General features: G+C 52.0%; 2 protein-coding genes across 2 annotated transcripts; one reads left to right on the forward strand and one right to left on the reverse strand.

Moving 5' to 3' along the window:
• The first annotated feature begins 317 nt into the window (after positions 1-317).
• Positions 318-13,651, forward strand: CIMIP2A (ciliary microtubule inner protein 2A). The gene is made up of 7 exons (XM_066201189.1): positions 318-373; positions 3,782-3,951; positions 7,250-7,575; positions 8,542-8,644; positions 9,784-9,878; positions 11,770-11,887; positions 13,563-13,651. The coding sequence occupies exons 1-7, from the start codon at positions 318-320 to the stop codon at positions 13,649-13,651; spliced, it is 957 nt and encodes a 318-aa protein (XP_066057286.1).
• On the reverse strand, positions 13,642-15,768 carry TUBB4B (tubulin beta 4B class IVb). The gene is made up of 4 exons (XM_066201188.1): positions 15,646-15,768; positions 15,451-15,559; positions 15,263-15,373; positions 13,642-14,848 (listed from the first exon to the last, which is right to left on the reverse strand). The coding sequence occupies exons 1-4, from the start codon at positions 15,700-15,702 to the stop codon at positions 13,788-13,790; spliced, it is 1,338 nt and encodes a 445-aa protein (XP_066057285.1). The 5' UTR covers positions 15,703-15,768; the 3' UTR covers positions 13,642-13,787.
• Positions 15,769-23,290: the final 7,522 nt, after the last annotated feature.

A 23,290-nucleotide genomic window follows, 5' to 3' on the forward strand; every position in this document is an offset into this window, starting at 1 on the left:
GACGTGGCCTGGGGACAGGCACAGCCAGGCTCTCCAGAGTCTGTGGGGTGGGGACCACGGACACGTGTTTGTGCTGGGGCCACTCACGGGGAGCATCTGGCACCGCTGTCTGCAGGGCCGGGAGCCTGACAAAGGCTGGGGATTCCTGTGCTTGCCCAGAACTTCCAGGTGGGGAAAGAGCGAGCTGTGTGCAGGAGAAGCTGAGGGGTTTTGTGCTGCAGGTGGAACCTGCTGGGGGCTGACATCACAGAGGCTCCCCTGGTGACTGCATTGAGCTGTGTCTCCTTGCCCCCCTCCCCACCACGAGCTGTAACAGCATGGCAGGCTTCAAGGGACACTGCACCCTCCCTCAAACCCCCTACCACATCCCTGGGTAAGTTCATCCCAAACATCCATTTCCAATGCAAATGGCTCTGGTTGGGATCAATATTTACGACTCAGGATATTTTGGGGTTTTTTTAAAGACACTATTCAGTATTCCACATAACCATGCTCCGAAGGAGAGCGAGCTCCAGGAGAAACAGCCCCTTACAGAGGGGTAGAGCTACAGACCGTGTCATAGCACATGGAGAGCAAAGCCAAAATGGTTCTTTTCCCTCCTTTCCCCCCTTTCTTTTAAGCTGCTGAGTGTCACCAGAGCAGGGTTTGGCTTCCAAACTATCTCAATATTTGTATCAAGGATTTTTAGGAGTCTTCTTTGACTAAATGGTCGTACGGCTGTGACACCCTCTGGTCACTGGGCTGGAGCCCTGTCCTGCTGCTGGGTCAGGGACTGGGAAGTCTTGTGATCTACTCCATAAGTAGTTGGATTTCTTTCCAAAGCTGTTTGTGACCCTCTCCTCTAAAGGCTTGGAAAGAAGAAACCCAGGATATGAGGCAATGAGTTACAGGGGAGAAGGTAAGATGTGAATGGGAGGAATCAAGACGTCGTGTGTGGGGTCCTGTGGTGAGACCTGGTCTGGGAAGTGCAAAGGGGCTGGGAAGGGCTGGGTGGCCCCCAAGGGAAAGCAGCTGCTGTGGGTATGAAATCCCTGGGATTAGCCCAGGCTGAGGTGAACCAGGCTGTGAGCCCTGGCACAGGGAATGCCGGCCACGTGCTGTGGTGCAGGGCAGGCCTGGGGAGGCAGATCCCAGCCACAGGGAGAGGGTGGAGCACGTTTCCTTAAGGCTGCTCCTGCCGTGATGAGGGAATCAGCCCTTCCCCACACAGTGACAGGCAGGATTTCCATCACTGATCTCTGTACCTTCCCTCTTACACAAGCTCTGAGGCTGAGGGGTTTTAACTCATTTTTGCGTTGCTGTGGCCATCTGCTGTGACATTCCATGTGTGCCATCAAAGCTGTGCTGGCAGCGGCTTGGGGAAGACGAGGGACAGCAAGGAGGGAGCTGTGGCTGGAATTGCAGCCCCTAAAACCTCAACACCTTCCCTTGATCAGCCCAGCCTGCCTGCAGCTCCTTTAGGAGCAGCTCCAAGCCCTGGCATGGACACAGCAGCTGGGGCTGCTCCTCTCGGGAGCTGCTTTCACCTCTGGAGGCAGGAGGAGGAAGCAGATCCTGCTGCTGTTTCTGTGGGTGCTGTGCAGGCTCAGGGCACCCCCTGAGCCCCCGTGGGTGCTGAGGGTGCTGTTTTGCATCTGCTTTGGGTACTGAGGGTGAGGAGGAGCTGCCTGAAGGGCATCACCAGCAGAGCCCTGCACTGGGCTGTCACAGGGGGAGGGTTTGTGTCCGGGATGTCCCCAGGTGCCCCATGTGCTGCACCTGCCTGTGCCAGTGAACCTACAGACATCATGAGAGCACGTTGTTGTCACTCAGGCCAGGCAATGGTCACAGCAGGAGTTTGAAAAGCCACCACAGTGCTCCAGAGTACTGGGAAGCCTTAACCCAACGAGTGGGATGGCTTGGGAAGGTCTGGGCGGGCAGAGAAGGGGTCAATCCATGAATCCTGGGCACAGCCTGGCTCTGCAGAGCTGGGGAGGCTTTGGAGACAAGTGAGGATGGGCCCAGGGCCAAGGCTTTGCTGGCGACCAGGGAGGCAGAGCAGGTTTGGGTGGCAGCCTGGGAGTGCTGATGGAGGAGATAGGGCTGAGCAAGGGAAGGCTGAGGTGGGCTCAGCCCCAGGCCAGCGGGTTTTCACTGCTCACCTGCCTGAGCCCCCAAACAGGAATCCCCAAAAGGGGGTCCTTCATCAACACCCCAGCACAGGGGCACAAACAGCCCTGCTGAGGCTGATCCCTTCCCCAGGCTTTTACCAGCAGCACTTGTGACTCCCTCGATGGCAGATCCCTTCTTGTGCACCCAGACTGACTCACTCAGGTGGCCTCGTGGTTCACTGCAGGGGAACAGAGCCCTTTCTCAGCCCAGCCATTATTTTGTCCATGATCAAAATCCCTCCAGCCATCCTGTAATTATTTGGGCTGTGTCATTTGTGCCCTTGCTCAGTTTTATCAGCCGTGTTGCAAGACTCATTGAGAATCCCTGAGGATGAGCCACTGAGCTGCTCCAGCGGCTGCCAGGGAGGAATCCTGCATGCAGAGTGGGGAAACCTGCCAGGAGTAAATGCACAGCTCTGCTCGCTGTTGTTTAAACCATTTGGAAGGGAAAGTACTTACTCATCATCTTATGATCCTCACTCATCAGCTGGCTTCATCCCCGGATCCACGCTGGGCTCATTGATGGAATATTTCTGTCTGTCCATTGCAACTGGCTGCTCTACCTTTCCTCAGTGCTGGAATAACATCACCATTAGGAAATCTGAGACTGGAACAGCTCGAGTTTCTCATGGTGACTCGGAGCAGAGCCAGAGCTCCAGCACCTGCCCTGCCCTTGGCCACCTACTAGTCACAGTGTGCATCCCAGGGGCTGGAGGGTGGAGAGATCCCAAAAAAACAGAGCTGTGTTTGTTCCTGGGACTGACCAGCTTCCCTGTGCACCCCCTGTGCCAGGCACAGCCTGGGTGGGCCCATCAGCCCAGGCCCACTCCTTGCTGTGAGCGGAGAGAGGAGGGTGCAAGCGAGGAACTATTCTGATTTTTGAGCTTCAATACTGAACAAGAGGCACTGGGGTTTTCTCAGTTACTCACAGTGTGTCAGAGCAGAGAAGCGCCGCAAACTTCAAACTGGGGCACACTGAACTGGAAGTGGTGTTTTACTGGGGGATTGTGGATGTTGGTGCTGCCAAAGCCAACGCAGCCCAGGCAGTGCTGGGAGTGTTCCCATCCACAGGTGCTGCTCCTCATCCCGTGTTTCTCCGTGAACCAAAGGCCTGTGCCTGTACATGCCTGTGAATTGATGAGCCAGTTTTCATGCTGCCAGAGGAGCGCACACATGTGGAACACAGACACTCCCTCCTGGCCTCCTGTGTAACCACTCCTGTGGTCTCAGTTTCCCCCCCGTGCTGCTGCTCCACCTGGGCTCATCCCATCCATCACCTTCCCTGGCCTCCTGGACAGGGCCTTTCCAGGGTACAAATGCTCTGCAGCAGATTTGCACTGCCAGAGGGCAGGGATGGATGGGATATTGGGAAAGAATCATTCCCTGAGAGGGTGGGGAGGCCCTGGCACAGGGTGCCCAGAGAAGCTGCAGCTGCCCCTGGATCCCTGGAAGTGTCCAAGGCTGGGTTGGACAGGGCTTGGAGCAGCCTGGGACAGTGGAAGGTGTCCCTGCCCATGGCAGGGGGTGGAACTGAATGGGCCTTAATCCAGTCTGGGGTTCCATGATGACCCCACCAGTGGACATCTCCCTCTGCCGTCTCAGTGATGGCTCCTTTTTGGTTTCCTCCTCAGCTATGGGGGCTACATTCCTCAGCTCACCTTCAGGTTTGGGGACACCTATGGCAGAACCACCCACAAACTGCTGCTAGACCCCACCATCAGTAAGAGCCCTCGCTCCCTGCTGGCACCACTGGACAACAAGGAAAACCTCCTTGAGCTCCGTTACCAGATCGATCACCCAGGTGAGCAAATGGACCCTGCTAATGAGCACTGTGTTAATTACCAGCAGTGGGGTCTGTGCCCACCTGTCCTGGGTAGGCTGCTGCATGAAGGGGGATATTTTCCTTGGAGCAATATTTTCCTTAGAGCAATCACAGCTCTGGTGTAGGAGCACTGACACCTGGAGAGCAGCAGAGTGAGGAGCTGGAGCTCCTGGCCTCAGCTCATGAGGATGGAGATTCTCATGTTGTGGACAGGAGAGTTTCAATTCCCAGGTTATCTTCAGTTAGATGAAGATAACTGATTTTATGGCATATCATTAACTCACTCCCCAGTTCTTCCAGAATTCCTGTTGTGGTTTAACCCTGGCTGGCAACTAAACCCCGTACAGCTGCCTGCTCTCAAACCTTAAACGTGGCCTGTATTAGCTGCTGTAAAGAAAACTACCTCTCCTATCCCAGCCAAACCCAGCACAATTCCACAGGTTAAAATCCATCTTTCTGGGGAAGATCTCAGAGCAGAGTGACCTCACCTGCCTGGTGCAGAGCTCGCTCTGCTCTGAGCTCCGACAGCTTGGCATTGATTCTGCTTCTTGCAGCTCCTCCTCAGCTCAGCAGAAGAGCTCCTGTGCTTTCCCTTTCCCTCCTTTCCCTGTTTTCCCTTTCCCACTTTGCTGACAGGCCCTATCTCCTCCATCAAACACTGAGACAGGCTCAGGTGGATTCCCAACGCTGGGAATTTGCAGGAATCTCCTACCAAGTCCCAGCCCTTGGGCAGAGTGCCTGGTCCCTGCTGAGCAGCCCCAAGGCAGGCACAGCAGGGCTGCCCTGTGACCCTGATCAGCCCATGGGGATGTGCCATCCTTTGGGGACACATGTGCCACGTCCCATCCCACGGCTGAGCCGTGGCTGCTGTGGATGCCCTGGACGGTGGGAGTGAGTTTCCTCCAGGCTGAACACGGGGATAATGTGCCCATGTGGGATCTGGGTCTTTATTTCCCTGGGGATGGCCACACTGAAGTGTTGCTTTCTCATTTCTCACTGGGAATTTGTGCCGTGCAGCTTCTTGCAAACTTGTGGCAAACTCTCTGCTCCTCCTGGCCCTGTTCTCCAGGATCCAGGTCTCCACTACACAGGTGGTGTTTACAGGCTTCATTCCTGGAGGTTTGAATTTGCATTTCCTTGGTCTAAAACACAGCTTGGACAGAGCCAACTAACCAGTTGACTGAGTTGCTCTCTCATTTTTCTGGTTCTCTCCTTGTTGCCAATGCCAGAGCTCATGTTTGCTGCTTGTTGTGAGGTCCTGAAGAAACACCCCTGGCTGTGCTGATAAGGTCACCAACAGCCCCTGCTATCCGGCTGGTCCTGTGCAACCCCTTAGACCCTCCCCAGGTGCTGCCTGCTGTCCTTCTGGGTGTTTCATGGGACGGTGATCAAAGAATTCATGGCAGGGTCGGGCCTGTGGCTGCCTTTAGCAAACTTGGTCTTGAGATTTTCTCTCAAGGCCTGGCTTTGATAAAGTCTCATTGATGGGCACTTCGCTGGTTTCTATCAGTTGAATCCCATTTGTTTTCTTGCTGGAAGTGAAATCAAGCTCTGCTGTTGGGGATCTCTTCCTTCTGGTGACCAGGGAATGGCTGGAGCTCTGTCTGGGGAGTTTAGGCTGGAGATCAGGAAAGGTTCTTCCCCCAGAGGGTGCTGGGCACTGCCCAGGCTCCCCAGGGAATGGGCACGGCCCCGAGGCTGCCAGAGCTCCAGGAGCCTTTGGACAGCGCTGCCAGGGATGCCCAGGGTGGGGTTGGTGGGGGGTCTGTGCAGGGCTGGGAATTGGACTGAATGATCCTGGTGGGTCCCTTCCAGCTCAGGATATTCTGTGATTCCATGAGATCAGCCAGGGATGTGCTGAATTATCCATCAACCATGCTGGAACTGGTTGTGGTACAGGCCAAGTGTGCAGGCAGCCGCTCCCCAGGAACCTGGCCTGAAAATGTGGATATTTACTCAAATCAGAAGCACTGTGCTCTCCTGGCTTTTCATTTCATGCCTCACTGTGCAGCCTTTCAGGATCAATCAGCTTGCAAACTCCAGGGTCATAAAAAGGAGCTCACATGGATTTCTCAAGTATAGAACAACCTAAGTTTCCTTTTCCTTTGGTTTGTGGGAGAAAGAGTAGATTCAACATTCTTATTAATAAAGCAGTAAGAATAAACCTGCCTTAAAATTTGCACATTGGATTGAAAAATCATTTTAATCAAGGATTTTTCTTTATTTTGGTGCCTGCCTGGGCACTTGATAATTCAGTTGTATAGAGCATATTATATATATTTCACAAAGTTGTATACAGGATATATACACATTGTTATGTACTTATGGGCAGACTGCACACCTAAATACCCACCAAAAGTTTATACTCGTGCAGAAAAGGGCAGATGTTGCTGATTTCTGCAGATCTGCAGAAATCATGGAATCATTCAGCCTGGAAAAAACCTCTGAGTCCAGCACTAATCCAGCGCTGCAGATGAACGGACTGTCTGCAGATGGAGCCCTGCTGGAAGACGGCGCCTCATTCCCCGGGCTCAGCCCTGGGATGCAGATGTGCTCCCAAGGGGAGCTCAGAGGAAGGCTGTAATGACCTGGAAAAAAATGACCTGTGAGCACAAAAATGGCAGGAATTCGGTTTGTTTTAAAAAGACAGGGCTGACATAGTAACAGTTTTCCAATAAGGAAAAGGTGACTGGGGTGCAGGAGTAATCCTCCTCTGGAAGTACAGATTTTTAAGGGGAAATCAGACAAAAGTTGCCAAGCTCAGGAGTCCCTGCAGAATCTCAACTCTCAGGGCTCTGTCCCTCGTTCACAGTGGAGATATTCAGTATTTGCTGGATGTAAGATAATTTTTTTCCAGCCAGCGTTACAGATCCTTTCCTTGGTGAGCAGCAATGGTGCCAGAACAAGAATTCCTTGGAGGGGGCTGTGTTTGGGGTGGGCTGACACAGCCACGTGGAGTTAAGAATTGAGGGTTTTTTTCCCCCTTTATTACTTTTTAACTTGCCTGATGATATTTTACCGTTTAGGTGGCAGCTGGAATTAATGTTATTTAACTTGGATTTGTGCAGGTTTTCTGTACAGGTTGGTTTATTGATGGGGCTGATGAACAGCCATGGGACGTGCATGGAGTGGATCTTTGTGGTCTCTTCCAACTCGAGCTGTTCTGACTCTACACCGTTGACCTCCAGCCTCCCTCCCATCCTCCCAGAGGGGCACGGGGATAACGGGAATCCCTCATCCTCTTTGGGCCATGCCTAACTCAGTGTCTGTCCTTCAGGATATGTCACCTACCAGCCCATCGAGAGCCCTCCTGAAATACCCCTGGGGCCACAGCCTGTCCCCGCGCCGGTGCCCAAGGAGCCGATGATGACCCCCCTGGAGCCCAGGCAGTGGCAGGGCGCCCCTGGCACGGCTGTGTCCGGTGCCCAGCAGAGCTGGATGGCCCCGGAGCAGCGGTGGGGGCTGGCCCTGCACCCCGCGGCCGAGGAGATGGAGAGGGAGGTGGCCAAGCCCCCCCTAGCCGGTGTCCTGGGAAGGTTGATTGGAACAGGCCAGTGTAACTGTGGAGAAAGGGCCCAGTGTAAATGTGCAGGGAGCAAAATGGTGAGTGGCCCTGGGGGGGAGCTTGGGGGGTGGTGGGTGTGAGGGGAGAATTTCACACACGTGGGAGTGGCAAGGGCACAAAGAGTTCGTGCAGAGAAAGATCAGACGCACAAATGTTTCCAGCAGCAGCAAATCTACTCCATCTTCAGGAAATGGTTTTGGTCGTTAATTACGCTTCCCAATCAAAAAGGCTTAATTTCTCATTTGGGTGGGTTTGGCTGCAATCCCAGCCCCTAAAGTTGTGTTATGCTGTGCTGGGCAGCCAGGCTTGTGCTTCCTTAGGATGTCCTTGGAGCCCTGGTGCTGCCTTCCTCCTCCTCCCAAAAAGAGCAGTCCCAGCACCTTTGGTTGGGTTTCTGACCCTATATCTGCCCTCATCTGAATTTCCCACCATCATTACCTCTCCTTTGAACACCAGTACTGAGATTTGCCTGTGGAGCTGGGGGCTCTTGGCACAGCACAGCCAAATACCTCTCCAGACCAGCATGTTTTTTATGGGTTTTTAATTTTTTAAAAAATTATTATATTTATTACTTTTTAAGAAACCTTTTATTTCATCCGGAGCCAGCAACAGCCTTTGTCACATTCCTGCAGCCATGGCTCTGCAAATCCTCTGAAGGCAGAGATTAGAGGTTTGACGCATGGAGTCAAAAGCTGGCTTGGATGTAAATCCCAAGAAGGGGCATTCCTGCTCCTTGTCCCCAGAAAGAGATTTGCACAGGAGCTCAGTACCCAAAGCTCCCCTTGCTCTCCGTGGGGATTTTGCAAACCCCTTCTGGGTCTGCTACTTGCTCATCTCGTAATTTGATTTTCCCAGAAATCGTTGGGATAGCTGTTAGTGTAAAGCTGGGAAGAACTGGAAATGGCAGTCGCCATTCCCAGGTCTTGCCAGTGATTTAAGCAGCGGAGCTGGGGGAAGAAGCAGGTTTTACTGGTGCTTTATTTTATTTCTCTTTTTGTTTTTAGCAGCTAGAAACGGGAGGTGTGACACTGCCAGGAGGGGCAACAGCAGATTACCCATTGCCAGTGCTGCCTGTCCCAAATGCCATCCAACAGAAAGTCGTTACAGGTAAAACACGGGGAGGGCACGTGCAGAACCAGGGCACCTCTGAGGAGATGATGTGACCCTTCTCCTCCATGAGGAAACCTCATGCCTAGTGGCTCCAGCTTGCTTGGGATGGAAAATATCCCTGCTGCTCTCCCAGCAAGGGCGTTTCTTTGGGATGCTGTCACCCTGTGGATGTCACCCTGTGCCCGTGGGCAGTGGAAGGGATTCAGGAACCACCTCAATTCCCTGCAGCTGTGGGGCCAAGCTCCAGAGGGTGAGGAGAGCTGGTCCCCGGGCTCTGCCCCACCCTGCCGGGCTGGTTATTCATCTCCTAGAAATCAGCTGTTTTCCTGAGTCACCAAATCCACACACAGGGGTGTATGGCACCATCGTAAAGGCATAAGCTCTGTCCTACAGGGGGTGTCCTATAACTTCCCCCTTGCTCTGAGAGAACATTCCTGTCAGCAGGAGAGCTGTGATGGGTGATGGGCTGCGCTCCCACCTCAAGGATCCGACTGCAGCGATCCTTCACTCTGTGAAGAGTGAATGTGTGAGTGCAGGGATCCTTCACTCTGCACTGGATCACAGGAATACAGGGATCACGCTATTTCAGTTAAAATGAGAGAGTGCCCATGCTTTAGGATGCAGAAGACAAAGTTCTCTCTCCAGAGCATTCCTTTGGAAAGAGAGAGTTTGGGCTGCTTTTAAGTTCTACCTTGCTAGGTTTTATGTAGTTTTAAACTTTATAAAGTTTCTGTTGTGGGAATTTGTTGGGAGGGCGGAGCAGATGAGGAAAAAAGGTTGGACATCCCATTGTTAGCCCCTGAATGAGTATTAAACTGGGAGAAAACATGAAAGAGCTGTAGATGTTAAAAAAAAAAGGACTGAGATAATGAAATGGTTCTTCCATACCACATGCAGACCAACAAAAACCAGTTCAGGCCATTGTGTTTTCCTTGGGAATCTAAGAAAAAAGCCTCTTTCAGAGGAGATACCTCACATGTAAGAGTTAATTTTACAATTTAAACAGATTAATTTTTCCTTCCTATACTTTAAGGTTTTATATTCATCCCAGGCTCCTCCACTCTCAGAGTGGTCGATCTTTAAATGATCATTGTATGTTCTCAAGAAGAAACTGTTCTCCTTTGCCTCCACCAAAGGGTACGCTGGATTCGTCCCCTGCATCACCGACACCGTGGGCATGACCTTCATCCCATCTGTGAACAAAGCCATGAAGGAATTTGACCAACACCAGGTAGATTATAGATTATTATTATAATTATTGAAATAAGAATGTGTATAATGCTGATCCACCTGAATTTTCAATAGTCGGATTAGAACTGTGGTACAAGTACAAGCAAAATCAAACTCTGTTAGGTAACACTGAAAAAAAACACCAGCAATTAAATTCTGTAGCTTGTTTCCTTGGGACATTAAGGGAGGGTGAATGAGTTCATAAAAGGATTAAGGAAACCTATTGAGGGCTGGGTCAAGAGTGGCTGTTAAAATGTTGCTCTGGGTGCAGAAATACAGGATGCAACTATCTGCACTTCCCTTATGGAATACATCTTCTCTGTCTGGTTGGCAGTGCTGGTGGCTTCCTGTGATACGTCTTTTAATTGGTTGTAAGGCTTTTTTCCATTCCTAACACAATTTGTCTTAAAGGAATCTCGACCTTCTTTCTCCTCCTTTCGGGAAAGATGCAGAAATATCCCCCCGGAAAAGCTGTTGTCCCCTTGCTGTAAGAGCTCCCATATAATGACACATAATCCTCCGGCACGGGAAAACGACATCCCTCCCGCAGCAGCTGATAGTTTGCATTCAGAGCTACACGTCCCTCCCTGCCCCCAGGATGGCGTGAGATCCTTGGATGCGGAGATCCCCGGGACGCAGCAGCCTCGCTGGTCCAGCGGAGCAGCGCGTTAAATACAGGCTGAGACATCCCAGCCCTTCCTGCTCCCCGGGACACACTGCCGTGCCTTCATCCCCGAGCGTATGGGGCTGATGTAGGAAAAACGCCCAAGACTGAGGACCCCCAGCTCAGAGAAATCAGCTGGGCAGAAATGAGTCAGCGGGGAGAGCAGCGGCGTGCCTTGGATGAAATGTAATTCCCGTCTCCTTCCCTGCTGCCGTGATTCGGGATTGAGATGGAGCAAACAGAACAAAACCCGGGCGGGTATCCCCGCATGTGCTGTTTGCCAAGGCTTTCTGCCCCGATGCCTGCAGACACGGCTGCCATGCCGTGAGTCAGCCAGGGATGTGTCCGTCCGCCGCGGGATTCAGCCGAGCCCGGGCTGGCAGCGCTCGCAGCAGCGGAGGAGCAGACGCGCTGAAGGGAGAATCACGGCACGTTTCTAGCTAAGATGGCTTCTGACTTCAAGCCACTAATCTCCTGCCCTAAATCTTTGTTGTCCTCGGTTACAGACGTGCCATGGATCACTGCTCACTGCCTGCAGCAGGCACGGCAAAAATCCTCTTGAGGAGCCGCAGCCTGGGCTCCATCCCAGGCACAAAGGGCTCCGTGACCCACATCCCAAGCACAGCTCCAGGGACACCTTTGGGGCTCTGTGGCTGCAGAGCTGTGACACCCAGCTGTGACACCCACCCTGCTGCCCAGCCCCTGGCCTGTGTCCAGCCTCAGAGGGCAGGAGATGATTCACGCTTTTCCTTCAGTTAACACTCCCAAAGCCTTCCTGTTCTTCCTGGCCCGGGAATTCCAGGCTATTCCTGTTGGTGGGACTCATGGAAACACAAAGGGGGTCAAACCCAAACAACCACAGCATAGGAGCAGGCCCAGCTCCAGGGACAGCAGAGCAGGAGCACGAAGCCTTTGGGACCCGGGGATGATCCCCAAGGGAATAAATCTCTTCACCAAGGACAGCACCTGGGCCCTGCTGTGGGCATGGGGGATGAGCTGGCAGGGACTGCTACCCACACCTGCCAGAGAAAAATTTATGGAGTGGAAAAAAGGACAATGCAATGTAGCTCTTAATTAGAAGAAAGCAAGACTGGAAAGAGAATTGCTTTATGTTGGCTTAAATATTTTATATAATGCAGAGTCAAAGCACATGACTTTGGTAAAAATAGTATGTTTTAAAATAAACTGTTCCATGTTGTTGTGGGGGGTTTTTTGTTTTGTCTTCCAGCTTTTGGAGAGAAATCCACCTTATACATTGGGCACAAGATTCCCCCTGACACACTGGCCAGACACCAAAATTTACAGCCGTGCTGGACTCATATCTACCTACGCGGGCCATGTTCCACGTAAGTTCATCAGCTGAGTGAAAACGAAAGTCACTAATACTAATTACTGGGTTAAGTAGTGCTATTACTGGCTGGAGTAGCATAGAAGTGAACAGTCACTGAGATTCCAGTTCCATATAGGTAGTAGGGTTTTTTCTGGTCTGTGCCGAGATGCTGGAACTCTGCCATGCTCTGGCTGCAGGAGAGCCCAGCATTCGCACTGCCAGCCTCTCCCAGGCTTCACATTTCCAGCCACCATCCCCCACCGAGGCAGGGGAGGCTCAGTGACATCCCACCTGTCACATGTCAGGAAAGGGATTTGTTCTAAAAAGCTTGAAGTCTGATAAAAAGGAAAAGGTAGATGGTACGAAGGGGTGGAGAAAGCACAAAACATGTAGGGAAATGGTATTTGCCATCAGGACAGGTCCCTGCCTGAGCCCTGTGACGTCTTGGGCTGCCTAAAAGGAAAGGTCTGGAGGAATTCTGTGTGTAAGGGGAAGGTGTGTCCATGCACCTGAAAGCACAAATGTACCAGGCTAAAAAAAATCTCAACAAATCAGCAACTAATGCATTGCTGTGTTTGGTCACAGCTCAGTAATGTGGGTGGGAAATCACAGAGCTCAGCTGGGAAGAGCTGAACTCGTTGCTTGTCCTTGCTGCAGTGCAGAGGGGGAAAATGGGAGAAGATATAAAAAATGGCAGGATTGAAAGCAAAGAGTGGGAAAAAAACTCTCCTGGCAGGGCTTGGCTGTGACTGATGGGGAAGTTGAGCCCAGAGAGCAGAATGTTGAGTACAGGTCTGACACTGGGCCCTGTTCCTGCAGACATTCCCACTTCCCTGCCTCTGGAGCCACCAGTCAGCACAGTTTTAACTGCTCCAACCAGTCCAGCTCTGGGTGGAGAAAATTAATTAAGGCAGAAAACCTTTAAACAAAAGCAGTTATAAATTAGAATGCTGAAGAGAATTTCTCCAGCAGGGAAGGAGCCGGCTCCCTTCTGTCCAGCTCCTCAGTGACAGCTTTGTCACTTCAAGTGACACCGAACGTCTGAACTGGTTCCATTGTAAAAACCTGCTGTTAATACAGGGTTTTAATGAGACAAACCCAGTGTCAGAAACTTGTCAGGTGCCCAGCTCACTGCAAAAGCAGAGGCTGCACCAACACCTGACAATCAAAACCTCTGCTGTGATTTCTGAAATCAGTGCAGAAGGGCTGTGTGACTGGACAGCTCTGGTGTCACCTGTCACAGCTGTGCCCAGCACCCCTGGGCCAGGCCAGGGCTCCCTGCTGGGTTTGTAGTGCTGAGGAGCTGCAGTGGAGCAGCTCAGCTGCTGCAGCAACACCCAGGGCTGGGTGGCAGCTCTGTGGCACCATTTTGTGCCCAGGCAGCTCAGAGCTCCTGTGGGCCCTGGCTCAGCTCCTGCCAGGCCAGGATGCAACGGGCCACAGGCAGGTACCTAAATTTAGATACAGTTTGGAGTGAATTCCACCCTCCCTGTTAAATGTGCCCCCCATCCAGCAGTACCTGACTGTAAGACAACACCAGGGAGTCTTTTCAACCCCCACACTGGCAGGAACAGGACTGCCACAGCACCAGTGACACAACAGGCATCACCTGGCAGAGGGCAGGAGAGAAGGGTGGTTGCCATGGACAGGGTGGCAGAGCTCGTGCCAAGCCCATTGTTTTTCCCTTCCAGACCTGCAGGACATCTGCGGGCTCACTTACAGGGACGGCACCCTGGAATCGCACCGGTGTGAACAGAGGAGACGGGGACGTGCACTGTGAAAACTGCTTTAATGGTGCCTGTACAGCATTGGGAGTGACTTGGAAACAGCAATAATAACACAACACAAACAGAACTTTTGAATGAGAGAGTTCATACAACTTTAAACAAAATTTACAGGTGTTCAACTGCATAGCTTTACTCTGCCTCCTCCTCAGCCTCCTCCTCAAACTCCCCCTCCTCCTCAGCTGTGGCATCCTGGTACTGCTGGTATTCAGAGACCAGGTCGTTCATGTTGCTCTCAGCCTCTGTGAACTCCATCTCGTCCATGCCCTCACCTGTGTACCAGTGCAGGAAAGCCTTTCTGCGGAACATCGCAGTGAACTGCTCAGAAATGCGTTTGAACAGCTCCTGGATGGCCGTGCTGTTGCCAATGAAGGTGGCAGACATTTTGAGGCCGCGAGGTGGAATGTCACAGACTGCTGTCTTAACGTTATTAGGGATCCACTCAACAAAATAGCTGCTGTTTTTGTTCTGAACGTTTAGCATTTGCTCATCCACCTCTTTCATGGACATGCGGCCCCTAAAGACGGCGGCCACCGTCAGATAGCGGCCGTGACGAGGGTCACACGCCGCCATCATGTTCTTGGCATCGAACATCTGCTGGGTGAGCTCTGGCACGGTTAGAGCCCGGTACTGCTGGCTCCCACGGCTCGTGAGCGGGGCAAAACCAGGCATGAAAAAGTGCAGACGTGGGAAGGGAACCATGTTCACCGCCAGCTTCCGCAGGTCAGCGTTGAGCTGGCCCGGGAACCGCAGGCAGGTGGTGACACCGCTCATGGTGGCAGACACGAGGTGGTTCAGATCACCGTAGGTGGGGGTCGTTAACTTCAGTGTTCTGAAGCAAATGTCGTACAGCGCCTCGTTATCGATACAGTACGTCTCGTCCGTGTTCTCCACCAGCTGGTGCACCGACAGCGTGGCGTTGTAGGGCTCTACTACAGTATCTGACACTTTAGGGGAGGGCACCACACTGAAAGTATTCATAATTCGGTCTGGGTACTCCTCACGGATTTTGCTGATGAGAAGGGTACCCATGCCAGAGCCTGTGCCACCACCCAGGGAATGAGTAAGCTGAAAGCCCTGGAGACAATCACAGCTTTCTGCCTCCTTTCTTACAACATCTAACACAGAATCGACTAATTCAGCACCTTCCGTATAATGGCCCTTTGCCCAGTTGTTTCCTGCTCCGCTCTGACCTGGAAAAGAGCCATTTTCGTATTAGATTACGGTCACTGCTTCCTGCTTATTGCTTGCAAGCAAGGCTTAAGAGCATCAGGCTCCACGAAAGCTTTCATCTTATCGAGCGCAGGCAGGGCTGTGGTTTCACACAGGCACCTCTGCAGTGGCTCGGCAGACACAGGCAAAACATTAATTATCAATGATACAGCAGCCACTCCATTTCTCCCTGTGGCACGCACGGAGGCGGTAACGAAAAATCGGAAGAGCAACGACCTCTGGTGCCACCTCGGAGCTGCTCCCAGCCGCAATCCCGGTATTCCACGCCAGGATTAGCCCCGTCCGGGCCGGTCCCTCAGAGCATGTGCGGCGGGGCAGCCCCGCAGTGCCCTGCCCGCCCCACCCCGCGGCTCCTCCCGCCCCCGCGCACTCACCGAACACGAAGTTGTCTGGCCTGAATATCTGCCCGAAGGGCCCGGAGCGCACCGAGTCCATGGTGCCGGGCTCCAGGTCCACCAGCACGGCGCGGGGCACGTACTTGCCGCCTGCAACACAGGGAGAGCCGTGACTACCGCGCCGGGGGGGCCCGGGGGGAGCCTAGGGGGGCGGGTCCGGGCCCTACCTGTGGCCTCGTTGTAGTAGACATTGATGCGCTCCAGCTGCAGGTCGCTGTCCCCGTGGTAGGTGCCGGTGGGGTCGATACCATGCTCGTCGCTGATCACCTCCCAGAACTGCCAAAGAGAAGCGCGTCAGCGGCGGCCGCGCCGGACCGGGCGCACTCCCCTCCTGCCCCCGCGCCCTCTTTCCCCGCCCGGACCTTGGCTCCGATCTGGTTGCCGCACTGCCCGGCCTGCAGGTGCACGATCTCCCTCATGATGGCGGCGGTTCCAAGCGCTTTCTACGACCCCAGCCTTCCCCCAACCGACTCTGACTGCGTGAGGCAACCGCCAGTCCTTATATAGCAGCGGAATGCGCGCGCAGCCGTCTTCTCCCCGCCCAGGCAGTCACTCACAGCAACGATTGGATGCTTATAGAGAGGCTGAACAAATCAGAGAATCTGATTGGCTCTGCCGCTGTCACTCAAGCTGACGGCTTCTGTTCGCCCCACCCGCCTGTCTGTTGGCTTTACAGTTAGGCAACCGGGAGCCGCGAGTGCCCGCCCCAGCTCGCTCACGGCGCTCCCGATTGGCTCAATTGAATGATTGATGTCGAAGCCGATTGGCTGCCGGCTCTGGGGGATGAGCTAACGCCGTTTGATTGGCGGAGAAGGAAGTGCCCTGGTAACCGTCGCAGTGACTCCGCAGCGGGCTCTGGGCGGTGGCCGCCGCAGCCGCCCATTCACGGAGCCGAGTGCGCGCTTAGCGCAGCGGAGGCGGCGGCTCCTCCTCACTGCGGGACAGGGCGGGTTCCCCGCGGGTCCCCAGCGCTTCCCCCCCACCCCTCGCCTCCGTTCCTCCAGGCAGGTCTCCCTGCTTCCTTCCCTGCCCGTCCCCCCTTCCTGCTCCAGCCGGCGCCGTAGCGCTGCGGCGGGTGGGGGAAGGACCCCGCGCGCGCACGCGCGGGCTGCAGCGACGTTCCAGCAGTTTCTGGCGCGCGGTCCCGCCCGAGGGTGGCGGGGCCGCGCGCGCGGGCGTTGTCATGGCGACAGCGCGGGCAGGTGGCGGGAAGGGGCGGGGGCGAGGGGAGTGTGAGGGCTGGGGAGCCTGAGAGGGGCTCTGAGGGCTCAGGGCGCCTGGCTCCTGTGAGGGCTCGGGGGATCCTAAGGGCTCAGGGCGTCTGGCAGCTGTGAGAAGACTGTGAGGGCTCGGCGATCTGTGAGGGCCTGGGGGCGCTGGAAGGGCCCCGAGGGCTGTGAGGGAAGTGTGAGGGCTTGAGGGGCTGTGCGGGCATGGGCAGCCGTGAGAGGGCTGCAAGGGCTCAGGGGGTCTGGCTGCTGTGAGGGCTTAGGGCTGCTCTGAGCCTTGCAGTGGCACCTCTGTAGAGGCCCCTGTGCTGTGAGGGGAAGGCCCCAGTGAGGGGCTCCCTCCTGTTATGAGGTAGATGTTGCTTTCCAAGGCTTCCTCACATGGACACCTCCATCCTGGGCTGTGTGTGGGTGCTGCAGCCCTGTCATGAGGCACCCAGACGCGCCATGCTGGATAAATAACACCCTCGCCTTTCCTTGTCCCTTATTCTACCTCCCAGCTTTGTGAGCACATTCTTGCCCAGACAGTGCATCCATTGGTCATAGTTTTATTAAGCATATTTGATTATTGTTTCAGCAGAATCTTTTTATGGTTGTATGTCTTCATTGTGATCTTAGCTGGGTCTACAAGTCCCAGCATCTCTTCTTCTTTCATGCTGTAGCAAAAATTTGAAAGAGGCTCCTAATGGAGCTCCCAAAGCAGGGAGCCTCATCCTGCTGCCTTGCCGTGGGGTGGGCTGAGGCAAACACAGCCATGACCTCAATTCTGCTGACACAGGCCAGCTCTGTGTGACACACAAACGGCTTGTACACATGCTGGAATCTGTGCCTGGATAACAATAATCCAATCCTGTGGCTGGGTCAGGTGAGGAGGTGGCAGGATATAGAAGCCCTGTGAAGGCTTTGGCTGGAGCTTGAATGGCCTCTGGTAGTTGGCTTAATATAAAGATTATGACGATCGATATTTCTGGCATATAAACAACACACTCCTGCAGAGGTGCTGGAAGGAGTCCAGGAACACTTGGAGCAGCCCCAGAGAGCCTGGGAGGAGCCCCAGAGCATCGGGAGTGACCTGAGAGGGTCTTGGGAAAGGCCTGTGTCAGCCTCCGAGGTGTCTGGGGAGACACACACGGCTCATCCTCCACATCTGCAGCTGGAATGCAGGAGATTTCTGCAGTTCTTTTTGAGATAGCTGAGCAATGCAGAGGCATTAGGGTCCAGATTTATCCCACTAATTACAGGCATTGATTGAATAGTGTTCACACTGGAATCAGTGGAAAGGGACGGCTTGGCCCACTCCAGCTCTGAGCAGTCCTCTGACAACACCTCCCTGTTCTCTCTGATGGTGTTTGAAGGGACCAGTTCCAAAAACTGCAGCATCATTTAGGTACCAAAGGCAGCCAGGATGAATCTGGGTAGGACTTGCTCAAGATTTCACACAAGGCTGTGCTAATCAGTAAAGACAGCCTTTCCTGCAGGATGTGATGCCATCTCTTCAGACTAATGTACAAAATGAATCCTGGCTTTTTTCTGATTAAAACCAGGGAATGTAGAGTGTGTTGCCTGTGTTGTGCTGTCCAGCAGGGTACATTCAGCATCAATCTCATCAGGTGTGCTCAGCACAGCGTTCACAGGCACGTGTGCTCAGGGAACCCTGGAAAACCTGCCCTGAGATGGAGCAGGGGAGCCACTGCAGGGCTTGGGGGAGGTTTTCTGGCACAAATGCTGCTGTATTTAATGCAGATACAGGTTTGGGTTTTTTCAGCCAGGGCTAGAAAGCAAAGGCCTCTGCATTATTGCCATCCATGTCCTCACTGTGTGAGCAGTCCTGAGCCTTTGTGCTTCCCTCAGCCTCTACTCCAGCCTGCACTGCCTTTCATGTTTGGGAAGCTGCTCTGTAATGTGTGGAGTGAGCAATTGTTGCCACCCCCAGCATTCCCAGAGGGAGTGTGAGAGTGGAAATGCTCTGCTGGGTTAAGGCTCCTGTACCTGCCTGCTGAACACCAGTGAGATTGCTCCCAGTGGAGCAGGGCTAGGACCCTATGGAGGAGCTAAACTTTGCTCTCTGAGCTTCCAGAGGTTTCCCCAGGAGCTTCAGCCACATGAAAATCTAAAGAGGAGGCATTTCAAGTTATTTGTGCAACATTAATTTTTGCTAATTCTAACCCAGTCAGTATTTCTGTTCTTAGCTACATGTATATCCACAGGAAATGACAATTCTCTCTTAAATATTTCTCCATTTTTTAAATTGAAGTAAAATGCCAGTACTTCTGAGATCTCTGAGAAGGAACACAGTCTCCATGGAGAGCTGCTGGAGCTGCCGACCATGTCAGCCCTGCTATTTCTAACGCTGTGGCAGGCCAGCATTAATTAGTGTGCGCCAGGAGGTGAGCTGGCAAGTGCCATGGCAGGTCTGTGCCAGAACCCTGGCTCACACAGAGCATTCCTCCCATGGCAAACCTCTGCATGGAATACTGAGTGTGAAGCAAATTCTGGGAGAAAAAGCTGCACATTCCATGGTCCTGCCTGAGCCAAATGCTGAAGTGCATTTCTGATGGCCCTTGGTTTAGTGGAGGGGCTGCAGCTTGCCAGAGTAGGCAATGCTGGAAAGCAGTTTGGGAGGACAGAGAAAGGATCAGCACTGAGGTGGGATGATTGTGGCTCCCACATCGTGTTTTCATTGCAGACATCTATCTTAGCCGGTATTTAAGTACTTTGAAAGCTCTCCTCAAAGTCTGCTGCAAGTGACAAGCAAGGAGGTTTCACCTCCTTTAGGGGCAGATCCCATCTGTAAGTGCTGCATAAATTAATGCAGTAAGGGGGGTCCTAGAAAACATTGGGGCAGCGTTATGTGGCCAAAGACCCTGGGTATAACCCCAAAGATAGACACAGGGAGGTTAAAACAAGTTGGAAATTGCATTTCTGCTTTGATAAATTATGTATTAGAGGTTTTTTTTCACTTTTTATTGCTGTTGTTTTGGTTTTGTTTTGCCTTTTGTTACCTGTATTGCTTTTGGCAACAGATTGCTTGGAAACAGATTTTACTGTAAACACAACTGGTTTGAACAGAGTGGGGAGGGACTTCTACTTTTGCATATTGCCTTCCCCTTTTGCCGAACCAGTGTTCTCTGCGTGTGTGTACAGAGCTGATCCCTCCCCTCAGCAGGCAGCAGACAGCGATTGTCGATTGTCGTTCTTCTCTTGGTGCTTAACCAGCGAGATTGCAGCCTGTGTCTCTGAAGCAGGATCCAGTCTGAACTGAGCCTCTACCGGGGGCTGACAGGAGCCCAGACAGAGATCACAGAACTAATTCTGTTTCTGTAGGTAAAAACCTGAAACCCTGAGTTAAGGGAGGGACACTGGAGGATGAGTGTGGGTGGGAGCTGCCTCCAGAACCAGAGGGCTTTTGGTGTTGGGGTCATTCCAGGTTTATGGTAACACTGAAGTGAGACGTGGGTATGTGCAGGTGTTTTCTCCTTCTTGTCTGATTGTTACTTCTAAGGATAAACAGTCTTGTTTTCCAGAAATTACTGCTCCTGTGATATTGAAGTTATGGAGGTGAGAGGCTGCTTCCAGAGACCAGTGAGTGAGAGGTACAGTTGTGGGATTCTTGCCTAAGGGAAATCAGAACAGCTGGATGGGCTCAAGCCACAGTCTGCTCAGGGCAGTGTCTTGCCTCTAATGCTCTGCAGCAGTTACCAAAGAGGAAGAGGGCAAACAGATATGGATGTGGCAAGTGGTTCAGGCAGTTCTTTAGCTGTGAGCAAGTAACTGTTTAATAGCCCCAAATGGGTTGTTATGAATTTATCTAATCACCTTTTGCAGCCATGTAAACTTTGGCATAAACAGCTTCCTGTCCCGATGAGTCCTGTGGTTTAACCATGATCTGTATGGAAGAAGAGCTCCTTCTATTTGGTTTGATGATTTCCACTGAGTAACTCCATTCACAAGGCCATGAGTCTGTCCCTTCAGAGCTTTCACTTCAGGGCTGTAACATTTTCCGTGATACTGTGAGACAAGGTAATGCTAAACCAGCTTTTACTTTATGTAACGTTCAGCATTAATTGGCCATTTACATCTCCTTCATGTTTGAAACCTGTGAACTTTGAACATTGCTCCCATGAAGGTTCCACAGCTCTGCTGCTTTTCCTTGTCCAGTGATAAGCCTCATAGCTGTTGCCTTCTTCCACGTGGAGGATTTATTTCTCCTGAGACTTTCCACCAAGAAGTGGTGACTAATTTGGTCATGAGGTGCACATATGGTGACACCCCTGCTGTGAACAAAAATAAGCTTTCCTTCACACAAAAGTTGATTTTATCATTCCTCTGTCTCTCTCAAACCTCCTCTTCATTCCCAGGGCACTCCTCTTCCTGGTAGGGATTATTCTTTCTCCCTCTTGTTTCCAAAAGAGCCTTCATCCATATTCCGTGCTGGTGCCTGTCTCTCTGCATAGAGGACTTCTTCCAATGCCATGGCCTGTAAAATCCCTGCTCAGAGTGGCTTTCACATCCCACACAGAGTTTCCACACTGCAGTGTCTTTCCCCTGCATCCACGACACGTTCCCAGAGAAGCCTCCGTGCTAATTGATGTCATTTGTGGTGGGAGAGGCTACTGACTGTGTCAGAGATTTCCCGAGGCTTTCCAAGGAGTGCTCTGCCAGCTTCCCTCTTGTGACTGATCCCTGGCATTGCACACTACTCCAGGGAGCAGCAGTTCCTGTTCTGTGTTTATCTGACTTGAACAGGGATCTGACAGCATCCGACTGCAGGAGGGCTCTGAATATCTCACACGGAGGGAATCTGGTCACCTCAGTGCGCACAGTGATGTCTGCACTTGGAAAACACCAGAACACTGAGACTTGCCTGGGTTTGATGGCATTGTGAAAGGACTTTTATAATAAGAAAGCTGTGGCAAAAATTGCAGGTTTTCTGATCCCAGTATTCCTTCAGGCCCGTTCTTCTTCAGTATGTTCAGAATTAGCTCTTGAAGTAGGAGTGATAGCCCATGAGGTAGGATATAAACATCATATGGCTGCCTGCTTCTCTGGAAAGACACTCAGATACAGGATCAGAGGCAGCGTAGAAGAACAACATAAAATACATTGATACTAAATCCAGCCATCCATAAAAGGCTTTCCTCTCATCTTCTGCTGAATTTACACCACAACTGGTTGTGGATTCCAAGGCCTCAACTTGGGTCTCTCCTACCACAGGGAGCCTGGGTATGTCAGAATGGGAAGAAAGAAACAACTCAGGCCCTGTGGGTACTGCAGAGTGGAACTGCAGGCAACAAACTATTTCCCTCAATATTCATGGGAATTCATTGAGACAACCCAGGTGGGATGTAAAGGCTGACAATCCATGGTGCTCTGGGATGCCGAAGTGACAGTTCAGCCCCAATAGCCAGGAGCAGGTCAGTCACCCCTTTTTGTGTCTGGAACTAAAATAGAGAAAGTGCTTTCTGGTGTCAGTTTTTGTATCTAATACTTTTTATTTCCTTCTTATTGGTATTTGCTGACAGCAGCAGAACTGCAGTTGCACATGAGCAGACTTCATTATCTGCCAGATCTCTGCCATAGTTCAGCCTGAGTGAGAAGTGAGGACCCTGTGTATAAACATAAAGAATTTACAGACAGTTAGAAAATCCTCCTTATTTATCATTTCCACAGTTGAATTGTAACCAAAGGCCTGCAAGCATCTTTGTTTCAAAGGGAGAGTTCATCTAGAATCTCCTTTTAAGTAGATTTCTGCTGTCCAGGCAATCTGGGGATTTATTTTACAAACTTATTGTGAGGCTCACATGAACGAGCTGCTCTATAGAGAGCCAGGAGGAAGGAATATGTTACCAGTATTAATCTCCTTTCTTCTCATAGGTTCCCCATTTTGTTATTTTGTCTTTTTTATTACCAAAACATCAGTTTTAAAATCTCAGTCTATCTTTATCATCTAGTAAATATATCTATAAATGTTTTTATCTGTCAGAAGAAGAAGTGAGTTGTGGGTTTTTGCATGGCAGAACAGTGGTTCAGTGTCAGGGTGGCTCAAGGGGCAGGGATTTAATTCAGTGGCAGGTGAAAGGTGAAGTGTCAGGAGGCCACGCTGAGCTCTTTGCCTAATTACTCACTTATTATCTGCGTTGAAGTCCCAATGCTTCTAAACAAGACCTTGGGGAAGTTCTTGATGATACCCTTTTCTCTTGGACCCTGTGATCTGTTCCAATTGAAGAAGGTGCAATGACTAACAGGCCAGAGCACCTGGAGTCCAGGAGTTCCTGGCATCTCACTGGCTTGTTTCCATTTCTGACAGTGGTAGGATTCATCCTCAGCAGGTTCCAAATCACAGCCAGGAATCCCAGAGCTCACCTCTGTGCTGTCAGGTCACCGAGCCAGAGCTCTGTTAAAGGATGGCATTTCCAGGTGCAGGATGAATGAAGTCTCAGGAATTTCCCTGATATTGCTGACTCCATGATAACCTCTTCATTTTTTCTCTGCCACCTTGCCTGGATGCCTCCTACCTTCTTCAGATGGTTTAAGCAAAGAACACATCAAAAGGTGCAGGCATGTCTCTCATCAACTAAATACCAGCAGTCAGGTTATCTGAAATCTTTTTCATTGGAAAGAAAGTGCCTTCAGGGGTTCTCATTGTGTACCCCGAAAAGTACACAGCAAAATAGCTCTTGAGTAGAGGCAGCAGCAGCACCCCCATCCTGCTCACTGAAACACTCTGTGTTCACAGTAACCCCCCTGCTTTGATCTCTTGCCAAGAATAACACAGACA

This window comes from Chamaea fasciata, unplaced genomic scaffold, assembly GCF_029207755.1.
Source record: "Chamaea fasciata isolate MVZ Bird 193981 ecotype frontalis unplaced genomic scaffold, bChaFas1.0.hap1 SCAF_20, whole genome shotgun sequence".
Taxonomy (NCBI): domain Eukaryota; kingdom Metazoa; phylum Chordata; class Aves; order Passeriformes; family Sylviidae; genus Chamaea; species Chamaea fasciata.

Bases quoted from the DNA above. Each gene is read 5' to 3' on its own strand.
- TUBB4B (XM_066201188.1), bottom strand. From the start codon at position 15,702: ATGAGGGAGATCGTGCACCTGCAGGCCGGGCAGTGCGGCAACCAGATC. The intron at 15,374-15,450 runs GTAGGGCCCGGA...CCTGTGTTGCAG, and splicing joins CTACTACAACGAGGCCACAG to GCGGCAAGTACGTGCCCCGC. The intron at 14,849-15,262 runs GTGAGTGCGCGG...GCTCTTTTCCAG, and splicing joins GCCAGACAACTTCGTGTTCG to GTCAGAGCGGAGCAGGAAAC.
- CIMIP2A (XM_066201189.1), top strand. From the start codon at position 318: ATGGCAGGCTTCAAGGGACACTGCACCCTCCCTCAAACCCCCTACCAC. The intron at 374-3,781 runs GTAAGTTCATCC...TTTCCTCCTCAG, and splicing joins ACCCCCTACCACATCCCTGG to CTATGGGGGCTACATTCCTC. The intron at 3,952-7,249 runs GTGAGCAAATGG...TCTGTCCTTCAG, and splicing joins TTACCAGATCGATCACCCAG to GATATGTCACCTACCAGCCC.